Source organism: Cyprinus carpio, unplaced genomic scaffold (assembly GCF_018340385.1).
Source record: "Cyprinus carpio isolate SPL01 unplaced genomic scaffold, ASM1834038v1 S000006545, whole genome shotgun sequence".
Lineage (NCBI taxonomy): Eukaryota > Metazoa > Chordata > Actinopteri > Cypriniformes > Cyprinidae > Cyprinus > Cyprinus carpio.
Window position 1 is genome coordinate 217,791 of NW_024879208.1, and position 24,391 is coordinate 242,181.

Here is a 24,391-nt window from a genome sequence, read left to right on the forward strand (position 1 = left end):
ACAGAATTTCATGTGAAATGTTCACGCGATATCACCATAATTTTACATTCCAACTTGTAAAAACACCATTCAAGTCCTCGTCCTTTTTATGAGCTGTTTTCCGAAGCTTTCTTGCTTTTCAAGACGACCACTGTGAATCACATAATCTCAGCTCTTTAATTGTGCTCTAGTCTCTGGTCAAACGCGTTCAAACCACTGTAGCCTAATGTAATCTATTAACTACGCACATCATAATGTTTTAGGCAAGTAGGCTGCCATATTATGACAAAATATTTTAATAAGATTTAATTTGTGTTTAAACTGATCACGTTTAATAAAAAGACATTTTAAGTTGAATTATAATGCCGCATGTCCACGATTATTTAAACATCAATCAAATTATACAGCGAGCAAAGAACATTTACATTATCAAAGAATATCACTGAATTCAGTCTAGTGTGAGTGTAAGCACTCTAAAAAAAGCTATAAGTTATAATCAGTGATGTTGTCTGCAGTGTATGATGAATTAATCTCTTATTTATATCTGATGTACATCTGCACTTTGTTGTTTCTGATGAGAGAATTCGCCAAAGTGCACTGACCAAAACTTTTGAATATCAGTGATGATAAAATTGAGTAAAATCCCCTTGAATAATAGAAATGTTAAAAACATTGAACTAAAAATCACAAAAACACAAATATATATTGGTTCGCATATGCATCTTAATTTGTATGTAAATCTATAAGAGGCTGTTTAATATTAGGATTTTGTCAAAAATCCCCCACCATGGCCCCGTCCTGCAACATCAAGCACCCCCCAGATAAAACATGTTCCCGCGGCTATGAATGTAGACACATGACTACAGCATACTGATTATAAGTATTATACTGAAAAAAGAAAAAAACTCAATACAAACAAAATTACAGGATTTTAAAATGTCATGTGAACAACCTCAAAAAAAAAAAAAAAAAAAAAACCTATTTGAGCAGAAAATCAAGTTTGGGCCGCAGTCATCTGTGACGTAAACGCAGCTTTGATTTCACACAGATACGCATCTTCTGGTGGCATTTTAAATGGCAGAGCCATTTAAAACTCTTTCCACAAAAAGAACAAGAATACAGTCTCACATATGCATGCCTTTTCATATGTAACTCTAAGTGTGATGAGAGTTTTGGGATTTCTCTTTTACTCTTAACACAATTAAATGGTCTTCCTCCGGAATACATATGCAGGTGTTTTCTGAAATTGCAAATTTTTCGAAACCCCTTGTCACACTCAGAACACTGGAATTTCTCTCCAGAATGAGTTTGCAAATGACGTTTCAGGTCCGTGTGATATGTGAAACTCTTCTCACACCGAAGGCACCTGTAAGGTCTCTCTCCAGTGTGAACCCTCATGTGAATGTCAAGGTTTCCTTTAACTGTGAAACTCTTTCCACATCGAGTGCAGCTGAAAGGCTTCTCTCCGGTGTGAATTCTTAAATGAACCTCAAGATTTGCATTGTTTTTAAAAGACTTTCCACAGTAATGGCACATGAAAGGCTTCTCTCCGATGTGAGTTACTACATGATTCTTAAGATCATTTCTGTCTGTGAAACTCCTTCCACACTGATGGCATACAAAACGAATCTCTCTCGAATGAATCCTCATGTGGTCTTTAAGGGTTACCGTAAATCGGAAGCACTTTCCACACTGACTACATACAAATGGCTTCTCTCCTGTGTGAGTGGTCACGTGGTTATTAAGGGTTCCTTTATGTGTAAAACTCCTTCCACATTGAGGGCATGTGAAAGGCTTCTCTCCAGTGTGAATTCTTATGTGGATTTTAAGGCTTGCTTTCTGAGAAAAACTTTTTCCACACTGTTGGCAGCTGAATGGGCTCTCTCTAGTGTGCACCCGCAAGTGGACTTTCAGGTTTCCTTTTCGAATGAAACTTTTTCCACAGTGCTGGCAGGTGAAAGGGTTCTCTCCAGTGTGAATTTTCGTGTGATCTTTAAGACTTCCCTTTTGAGTGAAACTTTTTCCACACTGTTGGCAGGAGAATGGGGTCTCTTTAGAGTGAATTCTCATGTGGACTTTCAGGTTTCCTTTTTGAGTGAAACTTTTTCCACATTGTTGACAGATAAAAGGACTCTCTCCAGTGTGAACTCTCATATGGGATTTAAGACTACCTTTCTGAACAAAACTTTTCCCACACTGCTGGCAGGTGAATGGGCTGTCTCTAGTGTGAATTTTCATGTGGACAGTCAGGTTTCCTTTTCGAATGAAACTTTTTCCACAATGTTGGCAGGTGAAAGGGTTCTCTCCAGTGTGAATATTCATGTGGTCTTTAAGACTTCCTTTCGAGGTGTAGCTCTTCCCACACTGCTGGCAGGAGAATGGCTTGTCTCCCATGTGAATTCTCATGTCAACATCAAGGTTTCCATGTTGATCGAAATGACTACTAGTTTGACTAGTCGTTTGAGCTCTTCTTCGTGACAAAGTCTTTTCATTCTGTGAGCAACTTAAAGATTTTTCTCCTCTTATTAATGAATGATGTTTCTCATATTGATGCTTAATTTCCTTTTTATTCAGTTCTTGACCCTCCTCCTTCAGCACCCTCAGGCCTAAGGAGAAAAATAAAGTTTAATGTCAGTTAAATGGCACAAAGCAACACACATCAAAACATTTAGATATATGGGCTAAAGCATAAAAAAATCAACATGCACATGTACATGTCACTACTTATATTATTAGCATGTCCCAAATAATTTCAAGCTGGCAGTAATCAAATCCTTATTATAAAACACAGTCTGACCCAGAATAACTGGTTGGACATAAAACAAGGGTGTCAAGGGTTTATCTGCTCCAACACACCTACCTTTAGCTAATCTCCGCGGGGCTGTGGCCCTCCAGGAACAGAGTTTGACATCCCTAGACAGATCAAATCGGCCATTTATGTAGAAAAATATTTTTTAAATTGCCATCTATATTCAGCTTTGCAGAGAAACAGCAGTCCCAGAATTTCTGTCAGGATTTAAGCCAATCGAACTGTGTCACATTTGAAAATTACTTTGTGCACATGTGGAAAAAAAAAAAAAAAGCTTGAGCGCTCATGTGCGAGTAACCCAATCAGGCTTGGTTCTACAGTGTACTAGAGGGTGCACCCTTAGCAGAATCTAATAACAGCACATTGCTCAAAAAGATTTTGCAAACATGCAAGTGCACGTTTGTGTTTACGTTCCAGAGAGTGTCAAATCTCCGGTTTATATTTACAGCAAGAAAAAAAAAACCCTGATCAGTATCAACCCTTCTAAGCCTGATCCTTATTTTATGTCAGCTGTCATGCAGGTAGGTAGGATGCAGTAGGTGGCAGTATACGCCTTTAAGGCTGTACTCACACTATATTATCGTATATTGATGATGTCTCTTAAGTATCGTCATGCTGATGTCAACAGTCAGGTAACAGATGATTATCGACATTTTCGGGGGAAAAAATTACAAATGATAAACCTAGTAAGCTGCAAAAAATATTTTACATAGCCCCATAGTCACCATACAGTCTTTTTGCATGAAAGAATGAAATAATTTAGTAGAAAGGTTGGGAAAGTGAAAGTCGTGACATTTTGCCAAGTATGGTAACCCATACTCGGAATTGGTCCTCTGCATTTAACCCATCCAAATGCACACACACAGTAGTGAGAAGTGAACACACTGTGAACACACACCCGGAGCAGTGGGCAGCTATATATCCATGCGTAAGGTCAGGAATCAAAATAACTTGTTATAAAATTACATTTTGATTCTACTCCTCGATTTCTGTATGCACATTCATTGTGATTTCAAAAGTTTAAACTGCAAGAAGACAAAATAGAACTCACTTCTGCTCTCGCGCGCTGTTTTCTGTTTTCACACACACAAAGCGCACGCACAAAAGCCACCTCATATATACGCGAACACTGGACTGATAGCTCTTTCTCACATTCTTATACATTCGAAAGGACAAATACACACAGAATTAGGCTATATCAAAATATCCCATAAATACAATCAGTTATGTCTTAAGCGAACATAAAGAGTTGAGAAAGAAAACAAGGGTGTATTGGATCCGTGCACCAGCCGCTGCTGCCAGTCATTAATGTTAATCAAATAACAAATAAAAAGAAAATCACTCACTGATCTTGACTGAATCACTTTTGTAACCTCAGTTTATATTTTTTTTGCCTGTTCTTCAGCACTGACTACTGTAATGGCAATGTGCATCTGTGTATGCGATTATTTTGGAGATGTGTTCCAATATAATTTATCCTTATTTAGGGTATATGCCTATTCTATTTTGATGTCTTTTTTGATGAACTTGATGTCCATAGTGCACACAAACATACATTCAAAAAGAAAAACACAAAGTGCTAAACCATGTATACAAGATAATTATTAGATCCCGACAGATGTTTTTTTTTTTTGGGGGGGGGGGGGGGGGGCTGGTACCGATATTAGGGCGTAAAAAAAATAAATAATATATATATATATATATATATATATATATATATATATATATATATATATATTCTTATACAATATTCTTTGTGTATATTATAGTACAGTACCAGTCAAAAGTTTGGACTCTTTCCCACTGGTGTGTCCAAACATTTGACTGGTACTGTATATAGAATACAGTATATACATAAACAGAATATACAGTGGGGCAAGTAAGTATTTGATACCCTGCCGATTTTTCAAGTTTTCCCACTTACAAAGAATGGAGAGATCTGTAATTTTCATTTTAGGTAAACCTCAACTGTGAGAGACATCATCTAAAAAAAATCCAGAAAATCACATTGTCTGATTTATAAATAATTAATTTCCATTTTATTGCATGAAATAAGTATTTGATCAGCTACCGACCAGCAAGAATTCTGGCTCTAACAGACCTGTTAGTTTGTCTTTAAGAAGCCCTCCTATCCTCCACTCATTACCTGTATTAATTGCACCTGTTTGAACTCCTTACCTGTAAAAAAGACACTTGTCCACACACTCAATCAATCAGACTCCAACCTCTCCACTATGGGCAAGACCAAAGAGCTGTCTAAGGACACCAGGGACAAAATTGTAGACCTGCACAAGGCTGTGATGGGCTACAGGACAATAGGCAAACAGCTTGGTGAAAAGGCAACAACTGTTGCCGCAATTATTAGAAAATGGAAGAAATTCAAGATGACTGTCATTCTCCCTCGGACTGGGGATCCATGCAAGATCTTGCCTCGTGAAGTGTATCAATGATCCTGAGAAAGGTGAGGGATCAGCCTAGAACTACACGGGAGGACCTGGTCAATGACCTGAAGAGAGCTGGGACCAGCGGTTACCATTAGTAACACACTACACCATCATGGATTACAATCCTGCAGTGCGCGCAAGGTCCCCCTGCACAAGCCATCATATGTCCAGGCCAGTCTGAAGTTTGCCAAAGACCATCTGGATGATCCATAGGGGGCATGGGAGAAGGTCATGTGGTCAGATGAGACCGAAATAGAACTTTTTGGTATAAACTTCACTCGCCCTGTTTGGAGGAAGAAGGATGAGTACAATCCCATGAGCACCATACCAACCGCATGGGGGTGGAAACATCATGCTTTGGGGCGCTTTCCTGTAAAGGGGACAGGACAACTGCACCGTATTGAGGGGAGGATGGATGGGGCCATGTATCGTGAGATTTTGGGCTACAACCTCCTTCCCTCAGTAAGAGCATTGAAATGGGTCGTGGCTGGGTCTTCCAGCATGACAATGACCCCAAACACACAGCCAGGGCAACTAAGGAGTGTCTCCGTAAGAAGCATTTCAAGGTCCTGGAGTGGCCTAGCCAGTCTTCAGACCTGAACCCAATAGAAAATCTATGAAGGCAGCTGAAACTTTGTGTTGCCCAGCGACAGCCCCAAAACCTGAAAGATCTGGAGAAGACCTGTATGGAGGTGTGGGCCAAAATCACTGCTGCAGTGTGTGCAAACCTGGTGAAGAACTACAGAAAATGTCTGACCTTTGTAATTGTAAACAAAGGTTTCTGTACCAAATATTAAGTTCTATTTTTCTGTTGTATCAAATGCTTATTTCATGCAATAAAATGGAAATTAATTATTTAAAAATCATACAATGTGATTTTCTGTATTTTTTTTTTTTTTTTTTAGATTCTGTCTCTCAGAGTTGAGGTGTACCTACGATGAAAATTACGGATCTCTCCATAATTGGGCTCTAATAATTATGTTTAATTAAGCTGATCTATAGCACTATAAAATCTTAATTAATTTGCAACAAAACTATAAGTTTTGTTGCAAATGGCTAAAGACATTATATTACTATATCTCAGCTCGCCCCTCAACATGCATGCGTTCGGAGTTTCGGCAGCCTAAAAATGAATATTATATTATGGGCATTGTATTTTGATTAATAAAATAAAAAAAGGTTAAAAATTACAATACAAAAATGAAATTTAAATTACTCTGCTTCTAAATAAATAAAGCAGTTATTTTTATTTAGTTAAAAACGTGCAAAAAGAGACGTATTGTTTTTGCTCAGAATTTATTCTTAATCCCTGCATGATTTTAGTCATACATGATAAATATCAAATACGTTATAGCTTGACTAAAGGTTTAAAAACAACACTGCAATTGTTATAATGAAGGAATTTAAACTTACCATCATAAAATGTGTTTACAAAAATACCAAAAAGAAAGAGAAACATCTAAAAATAGGAAAATATTTTATTCAAAACATAACTACATGACATCAACATTCATTTATCATTATTACAATCACCGCCATAATGTCCAACTACACCATGATAAACTTTAAATTGGGTTCTATTGTTTTTCCTCAAAAGTTCTCCTCACAAAACAAAATTCATTTCAAACACAAATTTGATAAGAACAGTGGTAATTATTAGCATCTCCAAAATTACAGCAAAGCTAATGTTTTCTGTTAGTTTAAGCACAAATTAAGAAAAATACAAACCCGATTCCAAAAAAGTTGGTACACTGTACAAATTGCGAGTAAAAAAAGAAATGGAATAATTTACAAATCTCATAACCTTATATTTTATTCACAATAAAATATAGATAACATCAAATGTTATAAGTAAGACATTTTGAAATGTCATGCCAAATATTGGATAATTTGGGATTTCATGAGAGCTACATATTCCAAAAAAGTTGGGACAGATAGCAATAAGAGGCTGGAAAAGTTAAATGTACATATAAGGAACAGCTGGAGGACCAATTTGAAACTTATTAGGTCAATTGGCAACATGATTGGGTATAAAAAGAGCCTCTCAGAGTGGAGTAATAGTGGAGCAATATCAGAAAGGAGTTTCTCAGAGAAAAATTGCAAAGAGTTTGAAGTTATCATCATCTACAGTGTATAATGTCATCCAAAGATTCAGAGAATCTGGAACAATCTCTGTGCGTAAGGGTCAAGGCCAGAAACCTACTGGAATGCCCGTGATCGTCGGGCCCTTAGACGGCACTGCATCACATACAGGAATGCTACTGTAATGGAAATCACAACATGGGCTCAGGAATACGTGCCATTCGCCGTTGCCGGCTAAAACTCTATAGGACAAAAAAGAAGTCATATCTAAACATGATCCAGAAGCGCAGGCGTTTTCTCTGGGCCAAGGCTCATTTAAAAATGGACTGTGGCAAAAGTGGGAAAACTGTTCGTGCTCAGACGAATCAAAATTTTGAAGTTCGTTTTTGGAAAACTGGGACACCATGTCGTCACCCGGACTATAGAGGACAAGGACAACCCAAGTTGGTTATCAGCGCTCAGTTCCAGAAGCCTGTCATCTCTGATGGTATGGGTTGCAGGAGTGCGTGTGGCATGGGCAGCTTACACATCTGGAAAGGCACATCAATGCTGAACGGTATATCCAAGTTTCTAGAACCAACATATGCTCCCATCCAGGACGTCGTCTCTTTGAGGGAAGACCTTGCAGTTTTCCAACATGACAATGCCAGACCACATACTGCATCAACTACAACATCTGGCTGCGTAGAAGAAGGATCCGGGTACTGAAATGGCCAGCCTGCAGTCCAGATCTTTCAACTTAGAAAAACATTTGGAGCATCATAAAGAGGAAGATGTGACAAAGAAGACCTAAGACAGTTGAGCAACTAGAAGCCTGTATTAGACACAGAATGGGACAACATTCCTATTCCTAAACTTGAGCAACTTGTCTCCTCCAGTCCCCCAGACGATTTGCAGACTGTTATAAAAAGAAGAGGGGGAATGCCACACAGTGGTAAACCTGGGCCTTGTCCCAACTTTTTTGAGATGTGTTGATGCCATGAAATTTAAAATCAACTTATTTTTCCCTTAAATTGATACATTTTCTCATGTTTAAACATTTGATGGGATGTCCATCTTATGTTGTATTCTGAATAAATATCCATGAATAAAATATTGACATTTGAAACTTCCACATCATTGCATTCTGTTTTTATTTGATTTGTTAAATTTGTACAGTGTCCCAACTTTTTTGGAATCGGGTTTTTAAAACCAAACTTTGTGGCAATAATTATTATGTTTTTTTTTTGTTGGTTGTTGTCGGCAGTTTTTAAGGGAGGGGGGGGGGTGTTGTGGGTGTGGGTTTTGGTTTTTGATATCGCAATATTTTTAAAGGCTATTATTAACCAGATATTTTTGACATATCCCCCAGAAGGGGTGGGCGATATGAGCTAAAATTCATATCACAATATTTTTAAATATTTTTAGGCAATATCGATATTATATTGCGATATAAGATATAAGGGAAAAAAAAATACAGTATAAATATTTTAACCTTATATAACTAGATTAAGTTGAGAACCTGACCACAGACCTGACAGAAGTCTTTCTTTATTGTGCCATTTTTTTACGCGCAAAAAGTTCACAATGTGCAACCCATGAGTAGGACTGCATGAAAAATTAAATTTGAAATTAGATCCCTTGTTTTTGAGTTGGCCAGTGAGTTCCCAAAGCTTTTCTCTGCCGGTGCCCCCATTTGTAGAATGAAAAATATTTTCAAGGGACCACCCCCTCTTTTTTGTTTTTTTGGAAAGTCTCTTATTCTCACCAAGGCTATATGTTTTTATTATAAATATAGTAAACACTGTAATATTGTGAAATATTTTCAGTTTAAAATTATCGATAGTTCTGACACATGCTTTTAAACGAAACATTGTGTGCGCATCGTGTACATCTAAATAAGTGTCAAAAATAGGGCAGCTGTGGCCTTAATGGTTAGAGCAATTGAGGACTTTGTAACCGGCTGAAGGTCGCAGGTTCGAGTCTCAGTGCTGGCCAGGAGTTGTAGGTGGGGGGGAGTGGAATGAACAGTGCCTGCTTTCTTCCACCTCAATACTCATGACTGAGGAGTGCAACCCTTGAAGCAAGCGCACGATGAAACCCCAGTTGCTCGCCCCGGGCGCTGGAATTATAATAGCTGCACCACGCTCCGGGATGTGTGTTCACCTTCTCACTGTTGGTGTGTGTGGTGTCTGTGGTGTGGTGTGTGTGTGATGTGTGGACGCACGTTGGAGGTGGGTTAAAATGCTAGCAATCAATTCAGTAGGTATTGGGTTACCATACTGGCAACATGTCACGACTTTCAAAACCTGATCTGCCAGATGTGATATCAGACACTGTATAACCTGCAATGATCTGTTCATTAGGTCCCATCTCCGCTGAGAGAAAACCCGCAATACCACAGCTTTTGATGCACCGCTTATAGCTTAACCCCCTCTTTCCACATCAGCACGTCAAATAAATCTCACTCCACCCTGGTATATTTTGTGACTAGCTCATTAATATCTATTTTAGAAAACAATTTCATATTATACATAAGACCCTTACACGAAAATAAGCAAATAGGGTAGTACTATAGTAAAAGTATAGTAGTGGAAAACAATTTTTTTTTTTCTTTTGGTTTGTACAACTGTAATAAAATATTTTTAATATATCAATAAGAAGTTACGGACAGGCTTTTTACTCAAGTCTGTTTAGTCACTTTAATTAAAATTAACGCAATAAACAAAAACAACAAACAAATGTTTACCTTTCACAAACCGCTGTCTCTTGCTCAATTATGGTAAACAAGAAAATGTCGCGGAAACGACACTCTGGCCGTTCCGTTGGGTCGTTTGTCCCCAGGGCACAGGAATACCACTACGGACAGTCCGACCCAAGTGTACAGCTCAAGCGGCTTTATTACGCATGTTGCTCTGTTGAGCTTCAGAAATGAATTTATGTAGGCCATTCTGAGTCAACACCATGCTTTACCAATGAGGGGTAATGTACTGTTTCCCCCATGCCGACTCCACCCACACAGCTATGACGCGACACCGATCAAATCTATAGGCTACTGTATTCCTGTGATCAAGGCTGAATTTTCAGCATCATCAAACTCCAGTCGTTGTTAGCGTTAATATGATCATTCAGACAAATCATTCATGATATGGCTGATTGCATGCTTCAGTAAAAACATTTCTGATTATTATCAATGTTGTAGACAGTTTTTTTTTTCAACTTCAACTTCTTTAATCGCGCCATCTAGTGGTCTGTTTATTGATACTAACCACAACTGATAATGGAGAGAAGTGCAGGCAAGCGTAGGGGTACTGCGAGTCCTGTTGATGTAATTAAAATGTCAAAAGTTAAATATTTTGCGTTCAGTTATTTACTTATTCAGCCAAGTGGCCGCCATGATAATCGGACAGTTATGTAGTGTAGTCTATCACCACCTGCAGAGATACTCTTTTGCAAAACAAAATAATCTGCTGACTGTACACTGTCCCCTCAGTTTGGAAACCACTGGAGCCAGGCGATTTGCATGCCTCTATTTAATTTGGTCCTGTTACGATGCTCTGGTGGGTTTGATTACGTAAGTGGCCTGTGAAGGTACGGCGTGCAGTGCAACCACAGAAGGACCAAAAACAGTTCAGCCTCTACAATTTATCGTCACGCTTGTGATAAAAGTCTTGCGAAGTGTAGCCAAAATTGAACAAAACTATATAAATGCAAGATTTTTAATTCATGAATATATAACGGTTTATCCAAACAGTATCGCAAATCCACTAATCATGGATACAAAATATTACTGGTAGTCACTTTCATACTGGTATAGCGCCAACCCCTTACTCACACTAGGCAATCTGAACCATGCATGAGCATGTTTGACCCCCCCCCCAAAAGCCCGGGTAAGAAAAAATAACTTCTGATAAGTGTATCACGATTGTGTGAACATTTCTGAGCAACAAAAGCGGTCGATCTGTTAAAGGGGCTATCGGGTGCAAAATGAATTTTTACACGTTTTTTGAACTGAATGTTAGCAGTGTGTGTACACAACCACCCTATAATGATTATTATTATATTATTATTTTTTTTTATCCTGATAAATCATAATCGATCTCAGATTCTTGGCTGTGTGACGTCACACAGACCCAGGCACCTCCCACGATTCTTGACTGACTGGTTATTTTTTTTTATCCTGATAAATCATAATCGATCTCAGATTCTTGGCTTACCTCACCGGTAGGGGGGGAGGTTTTCTGTCATCAGTCCGCCATTGTCAAACCGCCGTAGCAGATGTAGACAAGAATGACCTCCTGAGCGAATTGAGGGGAATCTGTTTGTTGCGGATGTAATATATGAAAATAAGCAGTCGTCATTTTACTACCCGACATCTGAGCCGGGCTGAAAGATTGCAGTTGATTACCTTTGATTTTTTGATTATTGAAAGCTGATTTTAAAGGTGGTTTTAAAGTGGTGTTGATTTTACACTACCATTCAAATTACCTTTGTAACCAAGTATGTTGTAGACTGTTTCATGCAAACTAAAAGAATCATATCAATATTTGTGGAAAAATGGGACAGTTCCATATGACCCTTTTGCTAAACAATATATTGTTGAGATGGGGAACTAGCTGTCAAGCATCCAATGACCCTTTTAAACAATATATTGTGAGAGGGACATGTGTTCAAAAAACATTTATTATTATTATTATTATTATGTTCAAAACAGTTTTTTTTCCATGTTTCTTTGATAGAAAGTTCAGAATAACAGCATTTATGTGAAGTAGAAATATTTTGTAAGAAATGTATTATTATGTTCAAAACAGTTAGGATACTAATTTAAAGGACACACCCCCCTGACCCCACCCCCCCAAAAAAAAAATAACTGACTCCAAGCTTTTGAATGGGTATAGGGTTCGGGGTATAGTGTATAATGTTACAAAAGCTTATTTCAGATAAATGCTAATCTTTCTATTCATCAAAGAATCCTGAAAAAATGTACTCAGGTGTTTTAAATATTGATAATGATGATGATGATGATGATAATAATAATAATAATAATAATAATGTTTCTTGAGCAGCAAATCAGCATATTAGAATGATTACTGAACATTCATGAGAGACTGAAGACTGGAGTAATGATGCTGAAAATACAACTTTGATCACAGGAATAAATTACAGTTTAAAATATATTCCAATAGAAAACAGTTATTTTAAATTGTAAAAATATTTCACAATATTACTGCTTTTGCTGTATTTTGGATCAAATAAATGTAGGCTTGGTGAGCAGAAGAGAATTTCTTTAAAAACACAAAAAAATTCTTACTGTTCAAAAACTTTTGGACTGGTAGTGTATATTAAAATGTTTAATAATTCATTCAAATTAATCAAACATGTTTAAATAGACTGCATCAATAATATTTTGTCACACATTCTTTTGCTTAGTTCAGAATCATGATCTCTATTTGAGACAAAAAAAAAAAATGTGATTCTCAATTTATCCAGAATCGTGTAGCTCATTAATATATGTTAAAATAGCTAGACATGAGATAATGTGCTTGTTAATGTTTAATAATAAAGAGTGCTGTCAATCGATAAAAAACTAAAATGAATCACACTTTTTTTTTTATGTTTTTTGTTGTGTTAAATCTAACATTAAATTTTTTTTTTTATATATTTATTTATTTTGAAAATTTTTTATTATTTAATTAATTTTTTTTTTTTTTAAATATTTGTTTAATGGCATCTATTTTATGACTGAAGGTGAGTATCACTGATACCAACACTAATGATGTCTTTAAAAAATGGTTATTTCTTTCCCAAATATGACTATATGTAATGTTGACTATACTAACATTACAGTATAAGTGAGAGCTATTAATTTTTACATTAGACTTTAAAAATAAAAACATCTAATTTTAGTGAACTTAAAACAATCTTCACATAAACCCATTATAATAAATGTCATATTTACCTGTGCCTTTCAGCAAGTAGGAAATATACAGAAATTGAATAAAGTTATCAAACGCTATGTTATGCTATGTTACTCTATGAAAGTTATCAAAATCAAATTCTAAATTGAATATAAATGAATCCTTAAAACTACAAAAGTTATAGATTTCCTCTTTTTGTGTGTGTGTGTTCTTTGATTAACAGACATTACAGCAGCTGGGTTATTCGGTTAATTGGCTGCTATTAATTTAAGAGCTGCCTCTGGTGAATGTGACATGCATGCTTCATTCACACTTTAATTTAATTTAATAAAGCCGAGTATAACGGCTGATAGGAAAGGAAAATGTGTTATTACTGACATAATAACACATTTATGCGGGAAGTCGTGGCCTAATGGTTAGAGAGTCAGACTCGTAACCCAAGGGTTGTGGGTTTGAGTCTCGTACCAGCAGGGATTGTCGGTGGGGGGAGTGAATATACAGCGCTCTCTCCACCCTCAATACCACGACTGAGGTGTCCTTGAGCAAGGCACCGAACCCCTAAAACCCTGATACAAACCGAACCGTAAGTTGAACCATTCCATATATATATATATATATATATATATATATATATATATATATATATATGATATATATAATATATATATATATATTTTTATGTATATTTATGTTATTTATTCAATTTTGGTTGTTTTTGTTGTTTTACTACAGTAGAAACCACTAGCTTAACTATTATAAAGTTCAGATATATTATATTTTTGTTTATTTTATATATATTTAAATTAAAATATATTACTATTATTTAGTCACAATATTTCTGTGAAATACAATATTTAACACCTACTGGCACACATATTTTTTGTGATTATTATGTTATTAATTCGCAGTATGTAACATGTAGATGTAATTTGTCTTTTAATGCAATGATTTTTCTTTAAAACTGAACACTGGTATCATTAAAATTACATCAAAAAGTATCTGCGTTGTATAGAATTAAAAAGTTGTTTGGTATCGCCCATCCCTAATCAGCACGACTGCAAATGTGATATTGATTTTGTACAACAGTTCTATAACATTAAACAGAATTTTTTTTTTGTCTTGATTGTGGAAAAATGTCACCAATGTACAGTTCAGGTCAAAAGTTTGGAAACATTACTATTTTTAATGTTTTTGAAAGAAGTCTCTTCTGCTCATCAAGCCTGCATTTATTTGATCAAAAATACAGAAAAAACATAATATTGTGAAATATTATTACAACTTAAAATAATAGTTTTCTAATTTGATATACTTTAAAAAATAATTTATTCCTGTGATGCAAAGCTGAATTTTCAGCATCATAACTACTCAGCTCTTCAGTGTCACATGTAATCCAGGCTAATCCATCTATCACATGATCATTTAGAAATCATTCTAATATTCTGATTTATTATGAGTGTTGGAGACAGTTCTGCTGTCTAATATATTTGATGAATAAAAGGTTAAAAAGTACTGCATTTATTCAAAATAAATAAAAAAATTCTAATAATATATATTCTAATAATATATTTTCTTTACTATCACTTTTTATCAATTTAACACATCCTTGTTGAATAAAAGTATTGATTTTATTTAAAAAAAAAAGAAAAAAAAATTTTTTACCCCAAATTACTGACCAGTAGTGTATATTGTTATTACAAAATATTTATCACGTTCTGAAAAAACGTTAAGCAGCAGAACTGTTTCCAACTTTGATAATGAATCATCATATTAGAATGATTTCTAAAGGATCATGTGATAATGATCCTAAAAATTCAGCTTTGCATCACGGAAATAAATGATAATTTAAAGTATAATAAATTTAAAAACAATTATTTTAAATTGTAATAATATATCACAATATTACTGTTTTTTCTGTATTTTTGATCAAATAAATGCAGGCTTGATGAGCAGAAGAAACTTCTTTCAAAAACATTAAAAATAGTAATGTTTCCAAACTTTTGACCTGTACTGTATGTCATTCATGATGCATCGAGAATTGCAACAGTAACTCAGATCATCATTCTGAGAGAAAACTGAACAATGTTTTTTGCCTTATCTATGTGGAAAAACACCAAGGGAAGCAGGTTGTGGAGAAGACGGTGAATAGTAAATCTGTTAATGTCCCACTGACTCTCACTCAATAAAAGAACCACATTGCTGTGTGTTTTTGAAAGTTTTGATTTTGTTGGTTTAATAATTAAAATTACCTTCTTTGTGAGCATGACTCTCATTAGGTTTGTGAGTTAGCAGATCTTAAACAGGGGACTTTCTAAAATGCTTAAAGTGGCTTAATGTACCAAGACAGTGATAAAGACAAAATTGTAAAGCATAGGCTATACTATGTGCAGATACGCATATAAGCCCAAAATGTGAACACAACACATTTATTTACACATTAAACATTTTCCTCTCATATACAGAACATGCTTAATGCACAGAGACAGTGATATTAAAAGACCACATTCTATACACACCTTACTAATAAACAGTGTTGGCCAAGTTACTCTGAAAATGTTGTCAAATTACTGATTACTCCTTTTAAAAGTGATCACGTTACTGTTCTGATTAGTTCATTTAAAAAGTAATTAGTAACATTACTAATTACTTTACTTTTTTTTCCATGAAATTTATGAAATCTCAGCATACACGCTCCCGATAAAAATCTGTCATTAAAGCATCAACATTCACAGAACACTGTTATTTTTAACTAAAGCAAGTGGCTGCTGCGTGCATGGTTTGGCAGAATGCCAGTAAAGAGCGCTGCATTTATAATCTCTAAAATACATCTCAGTTCATCGCAATCTCACTAATCTCCGTTATAACACAACAAATACATGCATAATGAATCTTTCATAATGTCTACAATTTGTGTGCTATAATGAGAGGATTTGTGAGCACGCAAATTTCAGCACTGCATTGCTCAACGCTGCAAACATGTATTATCCTAAATAGAAACTCTGCATATGCTTGCACCTGTTAATCATTTATATTTAATATTAGTTCATGTTGCTTTTGTGCAATAGATGAAAATTTTTTTATTTGTTTTAGATATTTTATGTTTAGATATTTCTATTTTGCGGGAGTCCCCTGAATCATTTTATCCTCCTGCATCCCGCACACACAAGAGTCTCTGCATTATCAAGTCTTTTCCCGTGCTGATGTTGCGTCGGTTCTCGCTGGAGCAGGTCTCTTATCCACTGGCACTTGACTCGACGGTGCGTGTGCTACATCCTCTTTACAATCTAGAAGATAAAACACTGCATTCTGTCAGCAATGTATTGTGGCAGTAACGTTCAGAGACCTCGGCTTGTAACTATGCTCTAATTACTTTTTTGAAAATTATAACACTTTAAATTACTCTGTTACTAAAAAAAAGTAATCAAATTACAGTATCATGTTACTGCCCAACACTGCTAATAAAGCATAATGTGCAGAAAAAGAGATGAGCCAAAAATTTAAACTTTAAATATCCGTCTTAATCCAAAAGCGCTTTCTACATTATGGTTTTCTAAAGAGAGGAAAATGCTTTTTGTTTAATGTTTAAACATGTCGCGTTAATATTCTGGCTCATCTGCATGTCTTTAGCTTCAGCTGTCTTAGTGGATTAAACCAGCATTTTAAAATGCTACAAAGCAGTTCACAAGCTCCTAGGGATTTGATTTTGTTTGTCATTTGTTGAAATAGAAATAATTGGGGAAGTCGTGGCCTAGTGGTTAGAGAGTTTGACTCCTAACCCTAAGGTTGTGGGTTCGAGTCTCGGGCCGGTAATACCACGACTGAGATGCCCTTGATGAAGAACTGAACCCCCAACTGCTCCCCGGGCGCCGCAGCATAAATGATACACACTGCTCCGGGTGTGTGTTCACGGTGTGTGTGTGTTCACTGCTCCGAGTGTGTGTTCACGGTGTGTGTGTTCACTGTGTGTAAATACTTTGGATGGGTTAAATGCAGAGCACCAATTCTGAGTATGGGTCCCCATACTTGGCTGTATGTCATGTCACATGTCAAAAGTACAGTGAGTTTGTGACTATGTGACTAGTTTGTCACTGACAAGCTACGCAATATTCTGTTCATAATTGAGATTAATCGCATTCGATTATGAACACGATATTGCGTAGCTTGTCAGTGAACTACGGCTCTGTGTATTAACTGCCGCTCCCGTTTGAAAACAGGTGACAGACATTTACCGCTAATCACGGAACCGGCTTTACTGATGAGACATGCATGACAAATGCATGCGATTAATTGTGCAGCCCTAACACACACAGCAGTGAACACACACCCGGAGCAGTGGGCATCATTTATGCTGCAGCACCCGGGGAGCAGTTGGGGGTTCGGTGTCTTGCTCAAGAGCACCTCAGTCGTGGTATTACCGGCCCAAGACTCGAACCCACAACCTTAGGGTTAGGAGTCAAACTTTCTAATCATTAGGCCATGACAGTGCGATTAGATCACGTCAGCAGTGTGGCTTATTCTTAAAGCAAAGTTTTGTCTAAATGAGGGTTAGATTCAAAGTTTTGGATCACTGCATTTAAACTGAGAATGCACATACAGAATGACTTTGATACAGTAAACAGTAATAGCATGTCAAGCAGCAGCCTCCCCAGGGTCCTAACGCCTGCTCAGTATGGAGTTTTAATCTGTAGGGGGCGCTGTTGGCCTACTTCTAATAAAATAAAAGTAAAATACACAATATTTAGGCAGTGTTTCTGATTAGATAAAGCAGTAATTGATGCCATAAAATCATAAGTGTTTTGATTTAAAAGTCAGAAGCTATAGCACACATTAATTTTTTTTTTTTTAAATCACAAACATGACAATTTAAATAATTTTATATTTACTGATTTATTCATTAATGTGTAATATGTTATATTTTTTAAAACAAATTATGAGCTCTAAAAAATTTTCATAATTGTTTTTATAACTCTTTTGCTTTAGACCATTTACAAATGTTTATTCAAAATAAATTGTCATGGTTACCACCGCATCTTTCTGAAAAAAACAATTTATTTAAAAATGCAGTGATTAATATATAGTTTTTTTTTTATAGTTATTTTCAAATCTTCAATGTACAGTCATTATAAAATAGCTTTTATAAATATTTAACTATCATTGTTTATTTAATTCTGACAAATAAGTTCTTGTCAAAAACTAACCAAAATTACAAATAATTATATATGGGTTTTGGCATCGGCTATCAATCATCTGCCAAAATTAGTTGAAAATTATCTGCAAAAATCTGTGCATCCCTAATGACAATTATACTTTATCATTTAAAAGTTTCCAACAAAGAAATGGATCGACTTCTGTCAGCTTGTTGAACAAAAAACTTTATTTTTATTTTGTTAATTTTGATTGTTATGGGTGGAGGAGGCGAGCGACACTGTTTACACGCTAATCAGCTAAACACTGTAAACCAACTTTTACAAAATCTAAGAGAGAGACAAAAAATCTAATTATCATGCAGTGCGATAAAATAGCTTCTCTTCCCAGCAAACGTTACAATGAAGAATGAATGATTGTTTAACTTAAAGGCACAAACAAAACAAAAGTTAAGCAGTTATCCTTATAGAGAATGAGAAGTAACCATGGGAACGGACAGCAGCCTGCTAATAGTGAAAAGATTGTGACATAACTCCTCATTCTCTCTATAAATCATAAACCGGTAACATATCCATAAATCATAGAATTGTCATTAGGAAAATATCTAGGAAAAATATTACACAATACAAATTATTGGTTATTGTCCAGCAATGTATTTGATTTCTTTCAAAATTAAAAGTAAAATATAAGAAAAAGATAAAACCTGTAAATTAGAAAAGGAAAAAAAAAGCTGTGGTATTTGATATAATGTGTTTCTCCATGTAAAATAAAAGGCTTTAATTATGGCACTCGTGAATATATATATATATATATTAAATCGTTCATTTTTGTAGAAGTAACGTTACACATTTTAATAAAGATGAAATGCTTGCGTTTAGTTTTGAGATCGAAAACCAACCTGTTTGTGTCTCAGTTTCTTCGTGTTTGTCTCTGAAAGATTCTTCAATCCTCACGTCTTCACTCTCCTCTTTAATAAACGCCATCTTTATAATAACAGTGTGTCCCGTTGACCTCAGTCGCTTCAACGAGGGGGTTGTGTTTGCACACTTTATCAGAATAACTAACAGAAAGAAAAACTAATCCAAGCTGAATCTCGGTGTGTTTTGATTCAGTTACAGTCTCGAAAAGATACGCACCCTCTCTGTTACAAACATGCAGATGCACTTTACACAAAATAACTTTAATTAATGTTGGATTTGGATATAAAAATTTAATTTGTTATTATGTAGATTGTAAAATACTAGATGGTTGGCATCGATTTAAGCACGTTTAAAAGCTTTAAAAACAATAGTAACCATCTTTTCTAAACCTTCTACCCAACGCAGGAAAAATAGACGCAGGAGAAGCCCGGCGCAGCATTATGACGTCATATCACCAGATCAAAATAAAGGTCCTTTTCGTACGCTGCTGCATTTTATAATCACAATATAAAGATATAAGTAGGGTGGCCATATGCGCCGTTCATACGGGACACGTCCTGGCTAGGATTTTAATATTCCCTATAAAATTTCAAAGGAAGTTTGACCAATTAAATTGAGGGATTTTGGATATTATAGAAATATCGTGTGTGTGCGTGTGAGGGCTGTTGTGGGGGATGATAGAGGATGTGAATATATGCGCACGTGTTTGTTCGTTCGTTTGACTTGAAGCGTCGCTGCGCACCGATCAAAAAAGACACCAAAGTAGGTGCGAGAGCGATTTCGAAAGCACAAGGAGCTGTACCAGATAACAAGGTGAAGTTGATTCAATGTTGAAATTCCATCAGAATCATCATTTTGGTTGAGGTTGAAAATTCAGTGCTAAATAACATTGGATCAATGTTGATAATTCAATGCTTTTCAGTGTTGAAAAGACAGATATTGAATCAATGTTGACTTTTGGTTTGTATTTCCCCCATGGTGGAATTTAGATTTCAATCCTTCATTCAACACTTTAATGCAAATGCAAATAAATTTGGTGCATTTTTGCGAAATGTAGTGAGCATCATGCTCATCAGAGAGAGTGAATCCTGGTTAATTTTGCGAACTCATGGGACTACTAGCACCATATAAATAAATAGTAATTAAGATAAACAAAAATCTGGCTGCTGGACCTGGTGTGGAATAACAAAAAAAACCTGACCAGTGGAGATGAATCAGCTGGATTACTGGATATTATTATTAGTAATAGTGGTGGTGGTAGTAGTTGAATGCTTATTAGTAATTAAATGGTTTTCATTAACTGTTTTTTGGCTTGCTATAGAGGAGCACATTCAGCCAGAGACTGATAATGATGCTCCACTGAATGTCACAGAATCCTTCTAATTCTTGTGGTCATCCAGTTATATTATTTTTAAAAAAATATATTATTTATTAGATTAGATTCAACTTTATTGTCATTATGCAGAGTACAAGTACAGAGCTAATGAAATGCAGTAAGCATCTAATCAGAAGTGCAAGAATATAGTGTTTTATATACATATAAGTGCTAGGAGTAAGTGACCCCTCAAGCTATGATTTTACAGTGAATGTACAGGGGAGTTGCTATAGACAGTAGTAGCGATAAGCAGAGTATGTACAGAATATAAATAGGAATGCGATGTAGGATTATATGAACAGCAGCAACGTAAGAACAGTGGCAATAAAGACAGTTGATTGAGAGTACAATAGTAATGTTAAACAATGTATTCTATGCCAAATATCAGTAGTGCAGTAATATTGTAACAATTCCCCGCAATGCGTGGGAACTACACAAATAAAACAAGGGGAGAACGAACGAACTAGGTGTATCAAGCGCAGGACCCCGCACAAGCCACATTAAATAGCCAAACCAAGTGCATTATACATCTCAAATATTAACAGAAAACAAACCCAAAACAAGATACAATTCTTCTGTGTGTGACATATATTAATATACCCGGATGTATATACCACATGTTAATTATCATAATTAATATAAGTTTCCTTCTTTAAGGCTTTACATTTGAACTGATACACACCTGCCTATGCAAAAAACAGTATATAACATTCAGGTTCGTCTCGTTAATCGTGTCCGATTTAAATGTTTGGGATGAAGCAGTACGTTGTCCAATCAGAGCTTCCGACAGCAGCAGGAGGACACTGTGGTTGATGTCCCTCAGTGTTGTCAATATGGATCAAAGCTGCTCATGAAATAAACCAAATATCATTTTTTTATAAGAATAAAAAAATCTAGGACAACTGGTACTTTAACATCGAGTGCGCTTTTTCATGTGGCCTTTTCCCAGGGGATGTTAGTGATGGACTTCTTCTCTGCGACGCTCCATCCTCTCGGTCATCTTCTGCGCTGTCGGCGTTTACATAAGTCATCAGACACTGAAAAAACACAAACACATTTGAGCTACTTCTATGAACAGGGGAGCACATTACTTTTTTGGTCTTGTTCTCAGGGGAGAACCTGGGGTTGTTGTTTGGTCCTCACCTTATTTTTTTAAATAAATTTTTTCCATGGTCAATAAAGGGATACATGGATAACACTTTAATTTAAATTAAAAATGGATAAAATCAGTACAACAAAATGTTTTTCTAAGCTCCCATAGTAGGTACAGGGTTCTATCAGCAAGTCTAATTTAATGCTTTTTAATGGCATGTCTATTGTCAAATTGTCAATTTATTTGCAAATAGAGTAAACTACAGTTTATAATGCACCAATAATGTTCATGGCTCGAAAAAAATAAATAAATAAATAATTATTATATATATATTTTGGGAGTTTAGTTGTCTCCAAATCTCCATTGTTATACTGTTTCTTCACGCAAATGACAACAACCTGTTCAGAGCAGTTGTCTCCAAAATAGCTATCTCTGTTCCTGTCCCTGCCGACTGACAGTGCCAATGCAGTGAGAGTGGATAGGGGAGGAGCCACGTCTCATCCCAACTCCCAGCCCAGAGACAGCATGTGTTTTCAGATTTTTTTTTTTTTTTTTTTTTTTTACTTGGGTTTAGATTTTTTTTTTTTTTATTGAAAACAAACTAGCAGCAGGGGATCAGTAGTATCAAGTATACAAAAATTAAAATAAAATAAAAACAAAAATTAAGACAGTCAACTCAAAGTAAAGCAAGGCAATAGCTAAGGGATAGTCTACTATAAATAACGAAAACGCAATAAACAAGGAGAAAATTTTCATTCACAAAATTTTCATAGGAAAACTACAACTACAAAAAGATGAGTATAAGTAAATTAGAAATAAAGAAAATAAGAGGGAAAAATAAACGAATAGTAGCTGAACATCTTCAAAAGGGACGTGCGAAGGAACACAGATAAAAGTTTATAAATGCGTATAACCCTATAACTTACATTAATAACGCCGAACAAAGAAGTTTTAGCCGCTTCTTTAATAGCTGATCAAGAGAACGAGTAAAGGTAAGGTAATAAATTTGTGAAATACTCCAACGACAAAAAAAAAAAAAGTCTACAATTGGGCTTGAAAAACAAGGTTTAGCTTACACGTTTAGTGCAGGATAATAAAATATAATGACCCGAGTGGGCATAATAAGGAGGGGGTAATCAGCTATTAGAGGTCTCCTGTGATCCGATCGCCTGTTGACCCGGCGAGTCCCCAAATCACACCACAAACAACCCACATTCCACAACCTCGAAAGTAAAGAGTTTGTGAATAAGCATACCGACACGAAATAAATAAAGCCAGGCTACGTGTGCTTATCCAGAACTCTTATTGACATAATCACATTCAAATCAACAGATGAGGTCTTGTTTCAACATTAGGAATTACAGAATGTGCAGTGTGACGATCTGTCCTCCACCTTACACTTGAAAAAAGAAGAGAGTTAGCAGGGATATGGGTAATTACATGTAGAATTTTGAAGAGTACAGCTCTTTCCCACTTGTTAGAATATACTGAAAAACTTATATGCCGCCAGCCCTATATTAATGGTACAAAGCGAAGGATAATTTAGTTGTCCATATGAAAAAGGAAACGATAAAAAGCTTATGAAGGGATATGGACAGGTGATTCCTTCCTAATAAGAAATTCTTCACCTCCAAAGTAAAATTGTTAAATTTGACGATTTGGAAAACAAGCGGTTCCAAAACCAACCAGATAAGAACCAATGAGGGGGCTTGTCCACAAACGGATAATGTCTGTATCTACAGACTGGTGAACCTAACCAATATGCTAAAAAGTTTAGGTGTTCCACGAAGATAGAATTGATTTAAGTAAAACCAGTTTCACCAACTTTCGGTGAGAAAGATGTAAGATTAGAAGATGGTTACGTTGGTATATTCTGTCATGTGTTTGTCTAGCAAGCGAGGAACGTAGGAGGTATGGGGGAATTAGGGGACACATGAACAAGGAAGGAAGAAGGTGTTTTTTGGACGAGGTTGATACTGAAACGCGACCCTGCGTGCTCTACCAAACGGTGTGTGTATGAGTGTCAGTTAATCTGTCCTATACACCTATACATGGTGTCAGTAAGTGTGCTGTAGTACCGGAGGGCACAAGGACTTTGTAAGAGATTGACGACCCGCGTCGCTCTTTGACGAGAATATCGGCCGGACCAACTGGACGAAATTTAAGCGCGAGTGGGGCGGTTATTTACAGCAACGCGGCGTCGTCAGCAGCAACCAAAAAAAAAAAAATGTGCACGCGTACACGTTTCTGAACCTCGCTGGTCCCATGCCCAAATAAATATGACACTTTCACTTTCGAGGATGGGGAAGATCCAGAGGATTCATAGGTACTGGTAAAGATTTTGAGAAATTGCGCTGCCGTAAAGAACGTATTCTGTGACCGCACATGCATTCAATACAACAAACCAGAAGCCACTGAAACCATCCAGTCGTATCGTTGTCAAGTTAAAACACTACCAGAAATCGAATTTGCCTCGCACACGAACTGATAGAATCGAGTCTTATGTGGCATTTCACATTGACAATCTCCGCGCACAGCGGCGACAGAAAAAAATCTAACTTAAACTCAGCTATCGAAATATGCATGTTACATGAGCAGTCTGAAAAACAAAAGAAATAAAAAAGAACCAAGAAGGAAGCAATACGTAATA

At 36.0% G+C, this 24,391-nt stretch overlaps 1 protein-coding gene across 1 annotated transcript; it reads right to left on the reverse strand.

The window, feature by feature from the left end:
• Positions 1 to 288: 288 nt before the first annotated feature.
• Positions 289 to 19,543, reverse strand: LOC109068005 (gastrula zinc finger protein XlCGF57.1-like). The gene is made up of 2 exons (XM_042754564.1): positions 19,252 to 19,543; positions 289 to 2,585 (listed from the first exon to the last, which is right to left on the reverse strand). Exons 1-2 carry the CDS (start codon positions 19,334 to 19,336, stop codon positions 991 to 993), a joined length of 1,680 nt encoding a protein of 559 aa, XP_042610498.1. The 5' UTR covers positions 19,337 to 19,543; the 3' UTR covers positions 289 to 990.
• Positions 19,544 to 24,391: the final 4,848 nt, after the last annotated feature.

Coding starts and splice junctions, on each gene's coding strand:
- LOC109068005 (XM_042754564.1), bottom strand. CDS start 19,336: ATGGCGTTTATTAAAGAGGAGAGTGAAGACGTGAGGATTGAAGAATCT. Junction 2,586..19,251: donor AGAAACTGAGACACAAACAG/GTTGGTTTTCGA, acceptor TTTTCTCCTTAG/GCCTGAGGGTGCTGAAGGAG.